The following is a 21,104-nucleotide window of genomic DNA, read 5'->3' on the forward strand; positions in this document are numbered from 1 at the left end:
CGCCCACCACCAGCACCACCTTGCCACTCCCAGGGTCACGTGCTGGCGCACGCGTCCCGCCCTATCACGTGCTCCACCCACTACGCCAGGCACGGAGATACGTGCTCCCTCCGGGGCCCCGCCCCCAACGTGATCCACAGTCCCGCCCCATGTATGTCACGTGCTCCCTCCCGTGGCCCCGCCCCAGTGTGTCACGTGCTCCCTCCCGTGGCCCCGCCCCAGTGTGTCACGTGCTGCGCTCCGGGCTGAGGAAGATGGCGCGGGGCTCCGGTGGTGGTGCTGGGGGGGAAGGAGAAGCCGGCCTTGAAGCGCTGTTTGGGCCGATAATGCGAGTGTGAAATGTTTGCCGCGCCGACGCTGTGGATGACAAGGCCTGCTCCCTCTATGCGGACGAGGAGTGAGGAGCTGTGCGGCTGCAGTTATCACCCACATAAACATTTCTTTAGGACTCCCAGTTCCTGAGTGTTTGTCAAACTGACGCTCGGGCCTCCGCTCTGAAGGAAATGGCAGACTCGCAGCATCGGCCCTGCTCCGCCGGCAAAGCGGCCCGCTCGCAGCCGCTCTCACGGCTCCGGGAAGAGCACGGAAAGGTAAAGGCCGTGAATAAGCGGGCGGGCGGCGGCGGCGGCCGTTGTGTTAAAATCAGGCGGAGAGTTTGAAGAATGAGGAGACGGAGCCGCGGCCTCGGCTGGAATCGGGCTTTTCTCGGCCTCCTGCCCTCCCCCTGAGCCCAGCGTTTCTCTTTAAAGCGACGATTTAAATGTATCGGGTCCCCCCCCTCAACATCGACCCCCAGCCCGGTGTAAAACCTGCTTCCCGGCGCATCAGCCACACCAACAAAAGTTGGACACCTGCAAAGAGGCCTGCGTTCCTGAGAAAGAGAGAGTGAGTGGAAACGGGAAATGATCAAGAAAAAACATCAATTTGTGAGTTTGAGGTGGCACTACTGCCTCTTAGCGCCCGGGACCTGGGTTCAAATACTGGCTTGGGTCACTCTGCGGAGTCTGCACCTGTGTCTGCGTGGGTTTCCTCTGGGTGTTCCGTGTTAAATTCTCCCTCAGTGTACTTGAATGAATGATAATGATTTGGATGAGAATTTAGGAGGCATGGTTAGTAAGTTTGCAAATGACACCAAGATTGATGGCATTTTTAAAAAGTTTTATTAGTCACTAGTAAGGCTGCAATGAAGTTACTGTGAAATTCACTTGGTTCTCACAGTCCCCCGGCACCTGTTTGGGTCAATGTAACTAACCAGCGCATCTTTCAGAATGTGGGAGGCACCCGGAGGAAACCCACGCAGAACGTACAAATTCCACACATAGTGACCCAAGCCGGGAATCGAACCCGGGTCCCTGGTACTGTGAAGCAATGGAGCTAACCGCTGTGAAGAAAGTTATCGAGGATTGCAGCGGGTTCTTGATCAATTGGGCCAGTGAGATGACGGATGGCAAACGGAATTTAATTTAGATAAATGCGAAATGATGCATTTTGGAGATCAAATCAGGGCTGCACTTAGTTAATGGTAGGGTGTTGGGGAAAGTTATAGAACAAAGAGATCTAGGGGTACAGGTTCATAGTTCTTTGAAAATGGAGTCACAGGTGGACAGAGTGGTGAAGAAGGCATTCAGCATGCTTGGCTTCATTGGTCAGAACATTGACTACAGGAGTTGAGACCTCTTGTTGAAGTTGTACAAAAGATTGATAAGGCCACACTTGGAGTACTGTGCACAGTTCTGGTCACCCTATTATAGAAAGGATATTGTTAAACTAGAAAGAGTGCAGAAAAGATTTACCGGGATGCTGCCGGGACTTGGTTTGAGTTGTAAGGAGAGGCTGGATAGACTGAGACTTTTTTCTCTGGAGCGTAGGAGGCTGAGGAGTGATCTTAGAGATCTATAAAATCAGCTAGATACTGAATATCTTTTCCCAAAGGTAGGGGAGTCTAAAACTAGAGGGCATCGGTTTAAGGGGAGAGACACAAAAGGGTCCAGAGGGGCAATTTTTTGACAGAGGATAGTGAGTGTCTGGAACAAGCTGCTAGAGGTAGTAGTAGAGATGGGTACAATTAATTTTGTCTTTATAAAAATCGTTTAAACAGTTACATGGGTAAGATGGCTATAGAGGCACATGGGCCAAACGCGGGCAATTGGGACTAGCTTAGTGTTTTTTTTAAAAAAGTGGCGACATGGACAAGTTGGGCTGAAGGGCTTGTTTTCATGCTGTAAACTGTGAACAGGCACCGGCTGGAGTGTGGCGACGAGGGGATTTTCACAGTAACTTCATTAACTTGTTAATGTAAGCCTAATTGTGACATTAATAAATAAACATTTTTTTAAACTTTGTACGGCATTCCCAGTCAGTCAGTTTAGAGTCAGAATTCGAACAATCCTCTTGGAATCATAAAATAGAATCATAGAATCCCTACGGTGTAGGAGGAGGCCATTCAGCTCATCAAGTCTGCACCAACCACTATCCCACTAGGGCCTTATCCCTGTAATCCCATGTATTTACCCTGATAATCCTCCTAACACTGACAGGGAATTTCACATGGCAAATCAACCTAACTGCACATCTTTGAATTGTAGGAGGAAACACAAGCAAACAATGGGGGAATGTGCAAACTCCACACAGACTCCAGGGCCAGAATTGAACCTGGGTCCCTAGCGCTGTGAGGCAGCATTGCTCGCTACTGTGCCGTCGGGAACCAAGCTTAAAGATCCAAAGTCTGCACAGACCTTTTACAACATTAATTATACCATGTGACATGTGTATAAGAGGGAGAGAATGAGTTTCAACACAAGGCAACGGGGACAACATTTTGTTGTCACAGAGGATCAGGTAGGATGTTGTAATCAGCAGCAAGGTGATGGTAGTCACTTGCTAACCTTAAAGAAAGCTGTCTACAAAAATCTAGAGTTCTTTGTGGCATGGGCTTCCCCTTTCCTGATGCCAGTTTGGGGATAGAACCTGACATGCCCCAAGCAATCAGTTCCACTGAAGTAATCTCCCAAGCAGCAAATATAGTTAAAGGCAAAATGCTGCAGATGTTGGAATCTGAAACAAAAGCAAATACTGGAGAAACTTAGCAGGTCTGACAGTATCTAATTCGAGCTGATGAAGGGTCATCCAGACTCAAAACATTGGCTCCATTCTTTCTCATATGCAGGAAGTATAAATGACTGAATCGCTTCACTTTTAACCTTTAAATTTTATAGTCACAATGTTAGAATGCAGCCATGGGACTTAGCTGGCCACTGAAATATTGTAAACTTGAAAAAACCTTTAGGATGTAAGTTGCCTTTTCAGAAGGGGGAAATTTGACATTCAAAGTGAAATTATGCTAGGGGTTGTGAATTGTTTAACAGTAATTATGAATGTGCCACACCATATTTTAAAAAAAACCCAGTTTCACCTCGTTTTTCAAGGCTTTTAACTGGGAGACAAAGTTTTCATCAATTAAATGATTTCTAATTGCATTCTAAGGGGCACTTCTAAAGCAATATCGAATCTCCAACAGCAAACTATGCAGGTGAAGTTCAGAGGAGTAATGTCTGAATATTGACGCCTTTAGTGTTATTGTTACTACAAAATTGAGGCTGGTGAAACCCCAATCTGAATGAAGCTATTTATTACATTGTCACTGTTTGGTACCCAATGCCTCCCATTGTAGTTTCTCGGCTTTTTGGCTACGAATCAAGTGTAGTATCGACAATGCTGTACTTGGTTGAAGTCATTAGGTTATATCTTAGCTTCATTTGAAGCAATTTTTAAAAGCGGCATCTCGGCCTTTTGGCTAAGATGCAAATGAGATAAACCTTGGAGGAGGTGCAATGCCTCAGCTTGGATCATGTAGATCAAGCCCAAGACAGGAGGGGAGAGCCCTGTCTTGTCAGCTTGGATCAGGAATGTCTCACTCGTTGAGACTCTGAATTGGACTTGATTGGATTGAATTTTTTTTTTAAATGATATTACCTCAGCGTAAAATGATGTTTTAACTCAAATGCTTGTGTTACGGAAAATGTTGTTAAATATTCCTCTTTGTGTGTTCCAAAGGAGCGAGACCGATAAATTGTTATAGTGCTGACTAGCCATTCCTATATGATTGGTAATAATAGCAGTCTTCCATTTGCACTTGACTAGGTTTCGGAGGAAGCAGTTCTTACGATCCCAGGTAATGTTACTTACTGGACACTCGGGTCGCAGGATGGATCTCTGGCTTGATAGATCGCAACTCTTGTTTTAAAGATGTAGGTGAACGGAGTCACAGGATTGCTGATTAACTTTTAATAAAATATTTTCTTGTTTAAAGGTTTTAACTACAATACACTACTCCACCCCACAAAAATTACAAAATAGATTTTATCCTCGTGTTCTTAGTAAATAAAGGTAAGGTAAAGTCGCCATAGTCCCAGTTGACTATAGGTTGCTCTCCCCATTGAGTGGGGAGCTAACTGGTAGCGATTTAACTTGAGGATCACCACACCGCAGGCGAGGGGCAAAGTTGAGAAGGCAGGCTTTCATGAATAACCTCAGCCAATACGGGAATTGAACACATGTTGTTAGCGTCATTCTGAACTGACTTCCTGACGAATACTGTAGTCCTAACTCCCTGGTTTCTTGGACAACTTTTCTTCCTTTGGGATGTCTGCTTTCTGCAGCTCCTTGGTCCGGTCCAGCTTAAAATTAATTCAAAAGTTTTTTCTATGCAAGGGTGGCCCCTGGTTGCTAAGCAATAGCCTGTTTTTTCCCTTAAGCCCTTTAGAATGCAGACATAGTTCAAAGGCACCCTTGTTTAACATTAGGCTAATTAGGTTTTTAACCCTTTCATACAAAAACAAAAAAATAAACTTAAAGTTATACTCTATATAATTCCCACAAATATAAATTATTTAAAGCTACTTTTATTTCCCCTCGGTCCACATCCATGTCACAATTTTGTTCCTAACTTGCCTTGGGAAGTATTCCATACTTATATTTTTTACAGAACCTGATTAGCCATGAGTAAGACCTTCAATAATTATTGGAAAATAATAATTTTAAATGAGTCGTCACAAAGATGGGTTGTATTATCAGCTGGTCAATAGGGGCAGCACAGTTGTTAGCACTGCTGTCTCTCAGCGCCAGGGACCCAGGTTCAATCCCCAGCTTGGATCACTGTCTGTACGGAGTTTGTACGTTCTCCCCGGGTCTGCATGGTTTCCTCCAGGTGCTCTGGTTTCCTCCCACAATCTGAAAGACGTGCTGGTTAGTTGTATTGGCCATGCAAAATTCTCCCTCAGTGTACCCGAACAAGCGCTGGAGTGTGGCGACTAGGGGATTTTCACAGTAACTTCATCGCAGTGTTAATATAAGCCTACTTGTGACACTAATAAATAAACTAAAAAAAAGTCATTATTCCTAAAAGAAATACTGTTCAGTATGAGTTTGAATATGTTTATTGACCTTATTTCAATGTTATGTTGCTGCTATTCATGTTTTTGAGTCTACAGCTATTTAATGCACAATTTTTTTTTGCAGCTCTGCACATTCATTAACAACATGGTTTGTATTATACAGTGGACAACTGGAAAGCATGAAACTACTGGTGAGTTACTAGCAACATCGTATAGCTACTGATCTTGTGTGAGTAAAGTCTCTGAATTTTGCAAGTCCTTTGTCTTTTATGATGGAGCACAGTTTTATGAACTTTATGGGATTGAGGGTAATGCAGATAGGATAGAAATCAATGTATTAGGAAATATGGTTAAATATTTCGTAATAAATATGGTTAATGAACAGAAAATAAAAAGGATTAACGGGGCATTTTCAAGTCTGAGTTGTAAATGGTGGGGTGCCGCAAGGATCAGTGCAGAGCCCATGGCTATTGGGTTTAGACAGAGGAACCAAAAGTAATATATTCAAATTTGCTGCTGATGTGAAGCTAGGAGGGGGCAGTAGGGTGTGAAAAGGGATATGGACAGGATCAGTGAGTGGATGGTGAGGTGCCAGGATAGGGTATAATGTGGGGAAATATGAGGTTATCACGTTGGCAAGAACAGAAATGCAGAATATTTTTTAATGGTGAGAAACTTTTAAATGTTCAGCGATTTGACCTTATTCAATGCAGCATGCAGAAGGGTGTTCCAGGTGCAATGCTAGGTAAATAATATAAAAAGTTAATGAAGCTGTTCTGGCGTTGGCATGTTAAATAACAAACCAAGATTCTGAACCAACAACCAACAAATGAGACTACTGCTTTGCGACAAGAGGTACTGGACAATCAGGAAACTAATAGGAGAGGAAGGTTCCTTAAATACCTACATCCTCAAATGTAATGGCGACTAAGCTGAAGTGTTAAGTCAAAAATAGGATGAGACTCCAACATTATCAATACCAGTGTTCATCAAATTTGGTTCACTGTAAAGCACTAAAATGGCTGAATGCATTGAACACAGAAAAGGATTTGATACTTGATAACATCTTAGAAGTAGTGCTGACATTCTTCCATCTCAGCCAAGCTATTTCAGTACATATAAGGCACTGTTTTTGTGCTGAATATACATATACAGTAACCCAACATTGTGGAAGATTATGGAATGTCCACACAAAAACAGCACAAGTCTAATTTCTATCCTATTACCACTTTCCCAATGATCAAGTGATGAAGGGAGTAAGCAATATGTCATCAAGTAGCCCACACTAAGCAATAACATGCTCTTTCGCCCTCTTTGCAAGTTCTGCCAAAACCTTTGGCTCAGCAGCTCACTGCAATCTTGATTCAGACATGTATGCCAGACAGACATGTCGAGAAGTGAAAGTAACTCCTCAATGGCAAGTTGCTCTTGAATTGTTAGAATCCATGTGATGAAGGTACTCCTACCATGATATCGGGTAGGGAATTGAAGGATTTTGATGTGTATGCACATCAGGATGGTATGTTACTTGGAAGGGAATATGATGGTGTTCTCATGCATGTTGCCTTTGCCCTTCTAGGTGATGGAAACTTGAGGGTTTGGAAGGTCCTATTGAAATTAAGCCTCTGCTTCATCTGTGATTGCTGATGAGCTGAAGCCACAGTAAGATTGTTGCACTTTGTCTTCGTTATTTCTGGGAGAAGGAAAATATCCTGCCGATACTGACTGTCCACCTTGGTAATTATGGGATGAGCTACGGGACAGCTTGAGCATAAATCAATCTCAATGAGTCTTGGGGCAGGGTAGAGAGAGAGAGAAGAAAATATGGTTTCAAAATGGCTGCTTTAGTTCATTCCAGTATGGCTGTCCTGCATATTTACTTCCCCACATTTCATTTAAATGAATAAATTTATATTTAATTTATTTTAGAATTAATTTCTTTAAATAACTGAATTACTGAACTTGAACAAAATTAATTCAACTTTTTATCGTGTGATTCATCTAAATTGATGAATTCAAAAATCACAATGAAAAGTAGTGTATATTTCTCATCATTGCCATTTTTGGTTAGCCAAATTGATGATTTTGAGAGCTGGAATACCATTGCACTGTCTGGGATGCATATTTGTGTGTCTTCCCACTCGGACTGAATTCCCATTCTATTTTGGTGCTTGGGGTTGTACTGGACAAAACTGTTGCCACAGAGATGGAGGGAACAAACTAAAGGAAACTTGTTCTCCTGGGAAAACTGAAATGAATTGAAGAGAACTGAGAAAGAGGACACATTAACCTCCAATCCTCTAATTTAAAACAATTTCTAATGTTCATGTCTAATCATTGAGTGCATATGTCTTCTAAGTTTAAAATAATAAATGCTGTAGTAATTTAACAAAGCTTAACTGGTAAACTTGCTTATTCTGAAGATTACTTAAATCAGTATTTATTTTTTAAATTATTGTACCATGTCAATTACTTCAGATGTCAAAACCAGCAGATAATATTGCATTAAAGATCTGACCTAAAGTTGAAATTACCTCTGTTCCTCTTACATTTTAATAAAGATGGATCTTCCATTCAGGGGAAGAAAGAGTAATGTAAAGATAGAATGTTTTACAACCAGTTAAGTGCTTCTGAAACCTAATTACTGCAGTAATGTAGGAAAAACAGCAATCAAATTGTGCATTGCAAAGTCCTGCAAACAGCAATGAAATAAATGATCAGATTCTGTTCTGGGTATTGGTTGAGGGATACTTGCTAGCTACAAAATCACTGTTCAAATCTTTTTTCCTGGCAACACCCACCTTGTCTTTCAATGTATTTTTGCAGTTAGGTCATATAAATTCATTAAATACCACAGTTTAAAGATCAATAGACAAGTGCAAATAAGTAAATTATGAATGTCATATTTATATGTTCTACTTTTGTTTTCTTCAGCTCATTCTTTTAATTCCTAAATAAAATTATTTTAAAATCCAATGTACAATTTCATATTTTTCAATCAACAAGGAAAACCCACAATTCAAACCTGAAAAAGGCCATTTGACATATTCAACCTTTTGACATCTTCTATCCCTCAAAATGGGAAGTGGTATTGGTTACCAACTTGACTGCATTTAAACTGTGGTTTAGATTCATTGCACGAGCAGCAACCCAGTATAAACCAGACATCCTTGAATATTTGTCAATTCACACTCTTTTTGCCTGCAGGCCTTTTCATATCAAGGGAAATCAATGTGAGACTGAAATACCTGGCATTGAGTGGAAGGCTTGGGCACCTAAAGAGCAGTCCTGCTATTTAGAGCCCATTCATGTTTCTTGCTATTGGCACTTTGTCTCCATAGGCAGAAGCAAAACTAGCAAGGCCAAAATACTACAGATTCTGAAATGTTGGAAAAGCTAAGTGGGTCAGGTAGCATCTGTGGAGAGAACAGTTAAAGTTTTAGGTTGATATTTAATCAGAACTGAAGGATAGAGACTTGAGAATTTAAGTGGAAGGAGGAGGGGCAGGAAGAACAAAGTGTAATAAAGTGAAGGCCAGAGATTAAAAGATTTCATGATGCAACAACCAAAAAGTGATAATGGATTTTGTTTAAAAAACAAAAGTATACATATGGGGCATGAATGGCTACATAAAAATCAATGCAATATGAAGAGAAACAAGACCAGACTAACCTAGCGTAGCAGAAAAAAAAAGGAGGCAGAAGTTGGTTACTAAAATTGTTGAGCCCAGAAGGCTGGAGAATGCTGAGTCAAGATATGGTGAACAGCATCCATGTAAAAATTAATAGAACAAAGCACATTGAAAGACAACAGCAACCATACCATTTCTAAATTTTAGGGTTTGAGTGCAAAGGTTTCTCCAAGAATTAGAATGATTCAAGTGACATATGCCTTATGTTGTAAAAACAAATAGAGAAGCTGATATTGCCATTGTTTATATTACCAAAAATCCTCAATTGTTTCATTTAGAATTTTCCAAGTACAAAATCAGTAGCTGCTTCACTTGTAACATTCTGAACTGTTCCCATGCCATATGCAGCGAAATCTGATGGCAGTGACGTCAGGATATTATTTTCTATTAAGAATAAGATGGACCTTTCAAAGATTGAATTTTTTTTGTTGAAAATAGCTTATAGCTTTGACTGATTCAAAGTATGTACCGTTTTATGGTTGACCATATATTGAGCTGCTTTGCTCTACTGATAATTGCAGAGGACATCTAACTTTTCCCGCTACTTATAATACAAGTTTCCTTGGCTTGTAAATGGGAATAATAACCGTTATTGGATACTGCACTTTTGTAAGCATTTCAAATTAAGTGGTTATGGTAATGAGTTATATTTCATATTTCACGTTTATCATTTAAACATATTGCAAAGGTTGACTTAATGTATTGTGGCAGTGGGATTGGATGGTCGTCAGGTTGTGTTTTTGGATCTATAATAAAATATAGATTGCTGGTAGGTATGTTCAGTTTACCTGCTAGTGCTATATACTGTACCTCCTGCACAAACCAGCTGAGATTATGTATGTTTCAGCTCATGAAAAGCTTCAATTTTCTTCCAGTCTACATTTAACAGATAAATTTGAGGGGGAAATAACGGGTGGTGAAAATACAGAGTATAAAAGCAAATTATAATTGTGTAGACTCTTAACTCCCCTTAGCCTTCTCGACCGACCCCACCACCGCGTTCACATCTTTACAGGATCACAGAATTATGTTTGTGTGTATCCATAAGTACCATGTTCAGTGTTTGTTTTTCAACCTCCAAGTATTGCAACTCAAATGGGGGTCAGTTAGCTGGATGGCTGGTTCATGATACGGAGCAATTCTAACAGCGTGGGTTCAATTACTGGTATTCATGAAGACCAGCCATCTCAATCTAGCCCCTCGCCTGAGTTATGGTGACCCTCAGGTTAAATCACCACCAGTCAGCGCTGTCTCAAAGGGGAGAGCAGTCTATGATCCTCAGACTATGGTGACATTTAGATTTGATCTGAATTCCACCCGATTCCCTGAAATATTTTCATATCACAACTACTAGATGCAGCAACTAACAAGTGAAAATATAACCTACTTATCAAAAATAGACAACACGGAGAAATGTGAAAACCCAAAGATGGAACATAAGCCACCGCTGGAGACTTGACATCTTTCAACTTTTTCAAAAGCTACAAAGGAAAGGTGGAATCTGACGAGCTGTATTCAGAATTGCAGGGCAAGGGATAAGTATTTAGTAGTTTAGAGTGTGATGAAACCCTTAAAAAAAGTCCAGTTCAGTTATAAATTCTATTGTACAGGAGGGTAATCTATCCTCAGTATTTTTATTTAAAATAAACAGGTTTAAATAAACAATTCCATAAATCAATACTTTGACCTTACTGTTCACTTTTCCAAGAGTCACCCTCCTTAGCAGCATTTAGGATTACTTGGAAAGCACCCCTTATTTGGTTGGAGTTCTTGGCAAAAGTCCACCAGTTTTAAAAGGGTCAATATTAAAAACAAGGTTATACAGGAGAAAGTTCTGACATCCAGAATTAAGTGACACTGGCACTTTTGGAATGCAATTACAATAGTCTGTATTCAAGGGTAGGTCATGTGAATCAAATCCAACTTCTGTTCATTTAAGACAGTCACATTCAGACTTTGAGAGAAATTCACCCATAATCCCATCCAAGTTTCAGGCTTGCAGGTGCTGTTCATAAGGACCCACACCAGAATTGTGTTTCTTACTGCTTTGTGGTGGGGTTAAAATTCCAGAAGGTACAGGTGAACATCTATTTTGTTCCAATAGTGCTTGCTTCATGTGAGCTTTATCCTGTAATGGATTAAAAATGAAACAAAACTAGTCCATTCATGTAACCAAAGCAAGTAAACAATGAATTCAAGCCTAGAGTATTTCCTGTTGATGAGGAAGACATCCTTCCTTTGTGGATCTACTCTCCATGTTGAAATGTTAGAGGAGAATAACTTTCATGTCTGCATGAACAGCATTTGTCATGAAAGTTAACTGCTTGAAAATCATACAGCACAAAACACTTATCCCTACAATGGTGACTATATACTTTGGTCCTAAAGACAATTTGCTCATGGTCTCAAACAACAACCAGCCAAATCAGTTAATGGTATCGATCTAGCCAGGATACAAGAATCCCCTTCTGTTCACAGGGGGGGGGGGGGGGGGGGGTGACCTTAAGCCACTGATCCCATATTCGTCACCTCTGACAGTGCAGCACCCAGTACTGCAACTAGGGTCAGTAAAACTAGAAACCAGAATCTTCTGACTCAGACATGAGGATGCCACCAGAATCAAAGTTAAGACTAGGAGTCTTGGGTGGCCCAGTTACAACTTTTTGGTTGAGAATTAAATTGAAATGCTTAATCTGCCATGACCAGAATATAAAGATTGACAGTGAGAAGCAATACTATCAGCTTAATGCATGAAAGAGGAATTCAATTGCAGCAATATCTACTAAAGAAAATAGGTGACAACTAGTTTAACCATCTGTATCCACAGAAAATGAATCTTACCAGTAATGATAAGCTGTTAGAGTGCATCTGTATATTGTGCAAGTCCTCTGGACAGACACCTTTCAAATGCTTGGGTTTTATACTTCCCGCTTCTTTCAAGGTCATAGCAAATGGAACCATCCATTTCACACATCCTTCTAATTCACTCCATTCAAATCCTATGCATTAAACAAGGTTGTTAATTTCAGTAATAGTTTTATTAAATGAGCATTTTATTTAAAAATTACTCTACCTGAGACTTTGTGAACTAATTCAGAAGAAGAAAAGTGATACAAAGCTGAAGCTGCTGTAACTCCATACGTGAACTCCAAACACTTGAGATCCAAGATACAGAGATCCAATAGCTGTAGATAGGAATAGTTTACCATTAACATTAGCTTATAATTCAACTTAAAGCAGAATAGGTTGGTTGTTGTAAAGTGAATCAAATATATAGTCTGCAGAACAGTATAAACTATCCTGTGCTCAGGCTTGCTGAAGTTGCATTGGATTGGGCTGGACAATGTACAAAAGGCTAGGGAAAGAAAAATTGCACTTTAACGAAGGGTCATCCAGACTCAATGTTAGCTCTGTTCTCTCGCCACAGATGCCATCACCTGCTGAGACTTTCCAGCATGTTTTGTTTTTGTGAAATAAATTAGGCATGGACTTATGGGCATTGAGCCCAGCATTTCCTACAGAGCCTGCAATAGTGTGGAGTGGGGGGTTACTTTAAGCACTGAGCCAAGGGTTTTTTAAATATCAATGACTAGGTATTAAGTATTTTTCCTTTCTCCAGTACTGGTGCACGCCATACCATTTCTTGACTAACCTTTCCCACCACCGATTTCAACAATACACTAACAGACTCCTCTTTCTCCTTGAAAAAATGCCTGATTTGACTCTGGTTTGAACAGTACAGCAACAGGAGAATTGGGAATTTCATGCAATTGTGGAGATGTTGATTTTTGCATTTAGCACTGTGTTCATGCAAGCTTGAAGCAGCAAGTTCACAAAAATTCCATCTTGGTTTTTTGTTACAAATTAGTATATAGAAGAATGAATATACAAAAATCCAGAGTAAGGTACAGGGAAAAGCTTGTTTCTGCCCTGCAGTACAGTAAGTGGGAGTTAATGGACACAGACTGCCTCGAGCAGATGAAAAGGTCACCAACCCAAAATGTCAGACCTGCTGAATTTTTCCAGCTTTTGTTCATCTTCAGTAGATCAGTTTTGAATTTCTGGCTCAGCCACCGAGCTGAAGTGCAAATTGGAGATGTTCTGACAGGAAGGGGACTAGTCTGGATCATATTTCAGAAGGATGTAAGTTTCTAACAAATAGTGTGGCAGAGGGAGAGAGCACATGGATCTTCAAATTGATAATGTGCTTGTTGTCTGCAAGGCTTAAACTGGAGACAGCCAGAATGCAGACCTTGACACTTGTCTGGTGAAGAGGTTGGAAGAAGCATAATCTGGAGTTGCAGGGGATTCAATAATTAGGGGACCAATAGTATCCTTTACAAGCAGGATCTAGAGTTCCGTGTATTGCCGACTTGGTGCCAGGGAAATGGATACCTTGAACTAGCTTATGTCATAGTGGGAAGAGACAAAAGGTCTTGTTTGGAGTGTAGTTAATAGAACCTGGAGGGTTATAATCTCTGGATTGCCAATTTGTATTGGTATAGGCATAAGAAAATTAGGGAGAAGATAGTTTGTATTCCGTGGAAGGAACAGGGATGTTATGAAGACTAAATTAGTAAATGGTGGTAGGAGACTCAGGTGGAAGAGAGGTATATTCTCTTCCCTTTAGTATACGTTTTGCTTTGAGGTGAAGGAAAATCTAAAGATATAGTAAAATTAAACTAGGAGAAAAATGTAACCAAAGGATCGGAACAGAAGAGCAGGTTATGGTGTGTACTCCAACTAACTGAGTACAAGAACAAATTGAATTGCTGTTTCAAATTTGGCTTGGAGGGCATGACATGGTAGCAAGATAGCCAGGACACAAGTTGACAGGGAAATATGCAAAATGACATGGAGGTGAAGTATGAGGTGATTAATGCCGAAATTGCTTCAAACCAAATTGTAAACACACACTGAAGGCTGGTATAACAATTTAAAGAATAGTTGTAGACCTAGAAATAAGAGTAGGCCCTTCAAGCCTGCTCTGCCATTCATTTTGATCATGGCTAGTCATCAAATTCAATATCTGGATGCTCCACTGATCCCTTTAGCCCCAAGAGCTATATGTGGTAGTGAATTCCACAGATTTATCATTCCCTGGGTGAAGAAATTTCTTCTCACCCCAGTCCTAAAAGTTTTATCCATTACCATCAAACTATGATCCCTAGTTCTGGAGTCCCCCACCATCAGGAACATTCTTTCTGAATCTATCCTGTTAGAATTTTAAGCTTCTATTAGATTCTCAAGTCAATCCTAACCAACTTAGTCTCCCCTCATAACAGGCCTGCCATCACAGTACTCCTCTATAGCAAGGACATCCTTCCTTAGATAAGGACATCAAAACTGCAAACAATACTCCAGCTGTGGCCTCACCAACACCCTACTTGCAGTAAAACATCTCTATGCTTATACTCAAATCCCCTCTATGAAGGCCAACGTACCATTTGTCTTTAGTGTCTGTTGTACCTGCACGCTTGCTTTAACCAATGGCTGAGGATACCAAGGTCTGAGTATCCACCCGTTTACATCCATTCAAGTAGTAATCTATCTTCCTATTATTGCTAGCAAAGTGGATAACCTCACATTTAGCCTCCGCCATGCATATGCCCACTCACTCAACCTGTCCAAATCTCACAAACATCTGTATCCTCCTCACCCTCCCACCCCTGCACCATCTGCAAATTGAGACAATACATTTAGTTCCCTCTTCCAAATCATTAATCATGAGATCCCTGTGGTATCCCACCAGTCATTGCTTGTCAATGTGACAAGACAATATTCACAACTAATATCTGTTGCAGGTGAACAGGCACGATCACTGGGAGGTGGTCAAATAATTTAATGTGATATAGAACCAGTTTATACCCAAAGGGGGCAAGGACTCTCCTTGCCAAAACAGCCACAATCAAGGAGGCAAGGCTGAAGGGTTCTAAATGACATTCCTATCCTAAAAAACCCACGACACTGGGGTATGGTGACTTGTGCGCTGTCCCCAGCATACCCTCTCATCTTCTACTCTTGTTCTACATTCTGCACCCTCTTCATTCCTTCTTCCCTACGTACTGAGTGATATACTTTGTCTGCATAGTGTGTAACAGTAATTTTCACTATGCCAATACATGTGACAGTAATAAATCAATTGTTTGACAGCACAGCAAAAACCCAAATTTCTTGTAATTACCTGCTACATCACAAGCTCATAAGGAAATAAAGTTTAAAATTCTACTATGATCTTGGTAAGTACCACCAAGGACCAAAACCAAATTGAGAAATGTACATTGTCAAGTAGCCAAATCAATAATAAAATATCTGAAATTTACCTCCATTACTTGAACAAACATTTCTTGAGGATACTGTGGTATCAATATTTCATAGTTTTCCTGCAAATATGCAACTTGCATGTAGATGTTAAGCCAAGACACAACGGTTATTGGGCACAAACTCCATTTCAGAGCCTAGAACAATTTGAACACAACAGATCAACTATCTTGATAAGAGACCCCCAATTAATCTGCATTGTCTGCAAAATATTTTAATACCAATCAGATGAGGTCACTTGATCTGCTTTGTACTTAAGACCTTTGAATGGAAGCCTCATTCTGCTTCATTTTAATTCAATCTATAAAGAATTCAAAGTAAAAGCGGTCAGAACTTACAACATGGCCCATTATGAAATACCTTCAGGACAACGAGTTCCATGTTCAGGATTTCTTCTTCTGTGCAAGCTCCATCAGTCACATAAGCAAACTGGTGCAGCTTTGGTGGGTAGATTTCCTGCAAAAAAGCCATTATTAATTGTGCTGCAACTGCATGGAAGAGAATTCAGGCACCTAGAATATAATTGTCCACCTACCTCTAGTTTTGCAGCAATAAATAAAGCTGAAATACCAATAAGCTGCAATCGTGTCTTCACAACATTTTGCTGTGTTGCCATAAACCTATCAAAGTAGTCCTGGGCTAAATAAAATGTTTCTCTGTGTAGCTTGTAGACCTCGCAAACCTTTAATAGGAAAATAGTTAATTTCAGTAGGTGACAGAACATTCAGTTTGGCTAAAATAATGTGTCCTTTAACCTTTTGAATTTATAGAAGCATTCTGACAGAACTAAACCAGAATTGATATTTCTAAAGCCACAATAATACAATGCTTGACAGGTATAGTCTTAACTAGAGCCCTCCACAAAATCTATTGTTCCCATTATGAAGCAGCATTCAATAGAACTGCAAGAAAGATAGAGGCTCTCTTGATTCAAACACCCAAAGTACTGCACTATAACAAGCATTACAGCGCTAGATAATAAAGGTTTTCACCAGTTACATATCTACACTTTAAAGAGGCAAAAGTAATATGAAAGGGGATAAGAACAGGATCACACCACTCACTATCTGGCTGTTTTGGGATATCCTATAAGTACTTGAGGTGCAGTCAGCCAATGTTGTAAGATAGGGAATGTGGTGACCAGGTAATCTGTTTTATATCTGGTTGATACAAAGATGGATCACAAAACCATTCCTGTGAACAGTTCCATGGCATCATTCCCACCCAACGTACTGCACCGAAGAGTCATCGTAGATTACACACTCACATCCTGAGTGGACTTGAACCCACAACTTTACTCAGGAAAATTTCTCTACCCCTTATTTAATGGTAGCAAAGTAGTTAATAGCCTATTAATGTTCCTATTGTCCAGCAGCTATTCTTGGATTATTTGCTTGCACCACCGTCCTGAAAAATATTCTTTCACTGGATCAAAATGTTAACTGATGCCATCACAAGCAATTCAGGCTGGTGATCCAGCTAATTTCAGGGCAACTAGAGAACAATAAATGACTTGTTCATGACCCTTGCTGTTTGTCATTTTCATAAATGACCTGGATGAGGAAGTGGAGGGATGGGTTGGTAAGTTTGCTGACGACACCAAGGTAGGTGGTGTTGTGGATAGTTTGGAGGGATGTCAGAAGTTGCAGCGAGACATAGATAGAATGCAAGACTGGGCGGAGAAGTGGCAGATGGACTTCAACCCGGATAAGTGTGTGGTGATCCATTTTGGCAGATCCAATGGGATGAAGCAGCAGTATAATATGAAGGGTACCATTCTTAGCAGTGTAGAGGATCAGAAGGACCTTGGGGTCCGGGTCCATAGGACTCTTAAATCGGCCTTGCAGGTGGAGGATGCGGTCAAGAAGGCGTACGGCGTACAGGCCTTCATTAATCGAGGGATTGAGTTTAGGAGTCGGGAGATAATGCTGCAGCTTTATAGGACCCTGGTTAGACCCCACTTGGAGTACTGCGCGCTGTTCTGGTCACCTCATTACAGGAAAGATGTTGAAGCCATTGAAAGGGTGCAGAGGAGATTTACAAGGATGTTGCCTGGATTGGGGGGCATGCCTTATGAGGATAGGTTGAGGGAGCTTGGTCTCTTCTCCCTGGAGAGACGAAGGATGAGAGGTGACCTGATAGAGGTTTACAAGATGTTGAGAGGTCTGGATAGGGTAGACTCTCAGAGGCTATTTCCAAGGGCTGAAATGGTTGCTACGAGAGGACACAGGTTTAAGGTGCTGGGGGGTAGGTACAGAGGAGATGTCAGGGGTAAGTTTTTCACTCAGAGGGTGGTGGGTGAGTGGAATCGGCTGACGTCGGTGGTGGTGGAGGCAAACTCGTTGGGGTCTTTTAAGAGACTTCTGGATGAGTACATGGGATTTAATGGGATTGAGGGCTATAGATAGGCCTAGAGGTGGGGATGTGATCGGCGCAACTTGTGGGCCGAAGGGCCTGTTTGTGCTGTGGCTTTCTATGTTCTATGTTCTATATCCCAATAAATCACATTTGAATTGGAGTACCTTTCAGGCAAAATGTATTTCAAATATTAATTTAATAAAAAAAGCCACAGAGTAAAGATTGAATTAATGAATGAGTCCTTACCTCCATTAACCAGTCTAGAAGAATAGTCCTCATCTTGGGATGCAAGAGTGGATGTTTTTGCAAAACATCTTTGTCCTTTAAATACAACTGTTCCTTCTTCAGAAGTATATTCCATACATCATCACTATTTCCCCAGCTGTTAGTATTTAAGAAAGAAATCACCACGATTGACCAATACAAAGCTTCCATTTTACTTAACAGCTGCATACACATATTTGATAAACACCCAAGACAGTAAAGTATAGTGTGGGTAAATGCACTTACCAGAGTACTGGCAATGGTGAAGCTCTAGTTGGAGTGACCAAGACAATTTTGAACATGTGCTGCACATAACTAGAATATGTTGTACCTATATCATCTGGATTTTTGTGCAATGTTGTATTGTGTCTGTATGAACTTGTACAGTTGGTTACAGTATTCCAGCAAGCCTGCAATTAGTCAATGGTGCACAAATTAGAAAAAAGAACCACAACATTTTCAATTCTCAGACTAGGTTTGAATTCCACTTAAATGTTGGCACAATCAGATCCGTCCCAATTATAAAGTTTCAGTTGAATTGGCCAATCATAGAAAAGAAGCCACTTGGCCCATTGTGTCCCCGCCAGCCAAAAAAGCAAGCCAGTCAGCCTAATCCCATTTTTCAGCATCTGATCCATAGCCCTCCCAGCTCCACCAATGGAGATGCATATCCAAATGCCTTTTAAACTAGATGAGAGTTTTTGCCTCTACTATGCAAGGAAGGTTATTGATGGCTTAACCCTAACCTAAATCAAAACAGGACCTTGTATTAGCAGATACATTGAACATCTAAATCATATACACATTTCCTCAACAGGACCTTTGTATCTATAATCAGAACAACACCTCAAAAGACAATGCAGAATTTTAGAATACTTTAGAAGCATCATGGCCAGTCTCATGCCATTAATTAGATGTATACAGGATTAATGGCATGACGTATAGGGGACTCTGGATTAACTGCAGTAACAGAACTAGTATAGCAGTTTCACTGCCAGCCATTAGTATAGTCCCAGTAATAGCAGCTTGAATCTGACATTCAATTGCTTTTAAAGCCTTCAGGACCAGAAAAGTCCCAAAACTGATGCCAGGTTTCTGATTGTGACTTCACATTCAGAATATGTTGACAGGATCAGATTTGGATGTAATGCCCCTGCAGTCAAATAACAGTTCTCAACTCTGGCATTTGGGTGAGTTACTTTTCATAGTATTGCAGACAATGTTTCAAGATTAACATTCCATGCCACCATCCCATCGTTGATGCCTTTTACCTAGGTTCATAACATGAAGAATCACTACTCAAGGATGGCAGGCAATGTTGGAACATGCCTTTAGTTAGAAGATAAAATTGGGGATGGAGATCAGGCTAAAGTGAAAACAATGGTTAAAAAGAAACAGCAAGAAGTCTGCAAAGTTACTCTGCTCAACTAGATAAAATGCTACTTGAAGGGTACTAGTAGAGAACAACAGCAACTCAGTCAAATGGTTAGCTATTCTGGTCACTTTAGCATGATACCAGTGACAGTTCATTGGATGACAGTATGAGTTGAAGGACAAGTTAAAATTTGCCAGATACAAAATGCACAGAACATGAGGGAAAGTAAAATTAAAACTAATTTATACCTTGATTGCCTGTGTTTGGTGTGAACAATATAGTTACACATGGTAAATTAAGCCAGTATGCACTTTGCTGCCATGTTGCCCGAAGTGCAAAGTCTTGGTGAAAGTTCCATTTGCCAGGCTCCACAATAGACATTTGGACCCATGGTGGGCAACTAAGTGATCCACAAAAACCAATACCACATTCTCCAGGATCAAGGCCCAGATGTACGCAGGAATAAGTAAATTGTGTTCAGAACTGAAATCCAGTTAATGGCAGCAGCAGCATGGCAAATCATAACCAACTCAAAAACGTTGATTTGATAGCAAACTGTTCTATACATTGTGAAAAACATGTGTTAAATCACAAATCGTGTAATTACCTCCTTTTCGTATGGTTTCGATGTCTGTATTTCTGTAACTTCATCCAAGTCTTGCAAACACTACGATCAGAAGAGACTGATTACCACATTTAGAGATTTGGGAAACTTGCTAATGCAAATGACACATTTGATGGGCGGGACACACTTACAATGGCAACATTGGCCTTTCGCTTTCTGGGACGCAGCACAATCTCCTTGGTTTCTTCGGTCTTGGTCGACGGGTTTATTATTTCACTAGAAGAAAACTAAACAGCTTAAAGAAATACACATGGGTTCATAATGGCGAAATACTTTTTTCGGATTAGGCCTCGAAAAAAAGGGGGGGGGGCGGGGGAGAAAAGAGGCGAAAGAGAAATAGCCGCCAGGATAACTTTGAGGACAACTCAAAGTTAAAAACCTACCTTTTCCTGGGCATCTTCGGAGTGGGTTAAAAAGTTCCTGTGATTCGGAAGGGACAGGGTGCAGTTACTGTGCTTTCCTAGGGCTGCTGATCACAGGAGCTGCCCTCAGCTTTGGGCGCGGGATGGGGGAGGCTGCTCTGGGCCACTCTCACATCACTGCTGGAGGGGACAACACTGGGTCCCAGGCCGGCCGCTCTCTCTGTCGGTGCACAGCCGAAGATGGCCGAAGCCGGGAGCCGCGCTGCCGCCCTCAGCGTCCGTCCACCCGCTGCCGGCTCTTCAACCGGGAGAGTAGGCACGGCACACACTCAGCTGGTGCTGAGCACCCGGTATCTATATCTCTCTCCCTGTCCGCTTCTATGGTGTCTGTCTGTCACTTTGGCTCTGTGGCCCCTGCTAGTACCCGCTCAGCCGCCACTCCTCACGGAGCCGGCTCCCGCTCTCAGCCGGTGCCGACTCCTACACAGAGCTGGGCAGCCGCGCCTCACTGCGCTTGCGCTGTTCCCTTTAAATCGCTGGCGGGAGTCGAGCGCGCGTTCTCGGCTTGCAGGAAGTGATCCAGTGATCCCCGCCCCCTTCCGACTGACCCCGCCCTCATCCCACCGGAGACCGCCCCCTACAGCCAGACCCCGCCTCTCGCTATGCCCCGCCCCCTCTCGCCAACCCACGCTCCGCTCTAAGCCTCATGCAATCA

At 41.4% G+C, this 21,104-nt stretch overlaps 1 protein-coding gene and 1 long non-coding RNA gene across 3 annotated transcripts; one reads left to right on the plus strand and one right to left on the minus strand.

Annotated features, from left to right (window-relative positions):
• The first annotated feature begins 242 nt into the window (after window positions 1-242).
• Window positions 243-7,925, plus strand: LOC144492605 (uncharacterized). The gene is made up of 4 exons (XR_013497610.1): window positions 243-885; window positions 4,141-4,247; window positions 5,518-5,622; window positions 6,973-7,925. It is a non-coding gene; the product is annotated as an uncharacterized LOC144492605 (long non-coding RNA).
• Window positions 7,926-10,468: 2,543 nt separating this feature from the next.
• Window positions 10,469-20,898, minus strand: ccne1 (cyclin E1). Of its 2 annotated transcripts, XM_078210808.1 has the most exons (11): window positions 20,411-20,898; window positions 20,159-20,243; window positions 20,010-20,069; window positions 18,274-18,437; window positions 18,010-18,145; window positions 15,941-16,087; window positions 15,766-15,861; window positions 15,408-15,542; window positions 12,158-12,269; window positions 11,926-12,083; window positions 10,469-11,212 (listed from the first exon to the last, which is right to left on the minus strand). In XM_078210808.1, the coding sequence occupies exons 1-11, from the start codon at window positions 20,422-20,424 to the stop codon at window positions 11,075-11,077; spliced, it is 1,245 nt and encodes a 414-aa protein (XP_078066934.1). In that variant the 5' UTR covers window positions 20,425-20,898; the 3' UTR covers window positions 10,469-11,074. The 2 variants fall into 2 exon arrangements, with proteins under 2 accessions (XP_078066934.1, XP_078066935.1); XM_078210809.1 differs by lacking the exon at window positions 15,408-15,542.
• Between the last annotated feature and the right edge of the window lie 206 nt (window positions 20,899-21,104).

The sequence above is a fragment of the Mustelus asterias genome, chromosome 4, assembly GCF_964213995.1.
Source record: "Mustelus asterias chromosome 4, sMusAst1.hap1.1, whole genome shotgun sequence".
NCBI classification, from domain to species: Eukaryota; Metazoa; Chordata; class Chondrichthyes; order Carcharhiniformes; family Triakidae; genus Mustelus; species Mustelus asterias.

Bases quoted from the DNA above. Each gene is read 5' to 3' on its own strand.
- ccne1 (XM_078210808.1), bottom strand. The intron at 18,438-20,009 runs GTAATTACACGA...GACTAATTGCAG, and splicing joins CGAAACCATACGAAAAGGAG to GCTTGCTGGAATACTGTAAC. The intron at 12,270-15,407 runs GTAAATTTCAGA...TCCTATCTACAG, and splicing joins TGTTTGTTCAAGTAATGGAG to CTATTGGATCTCTGTATCTT.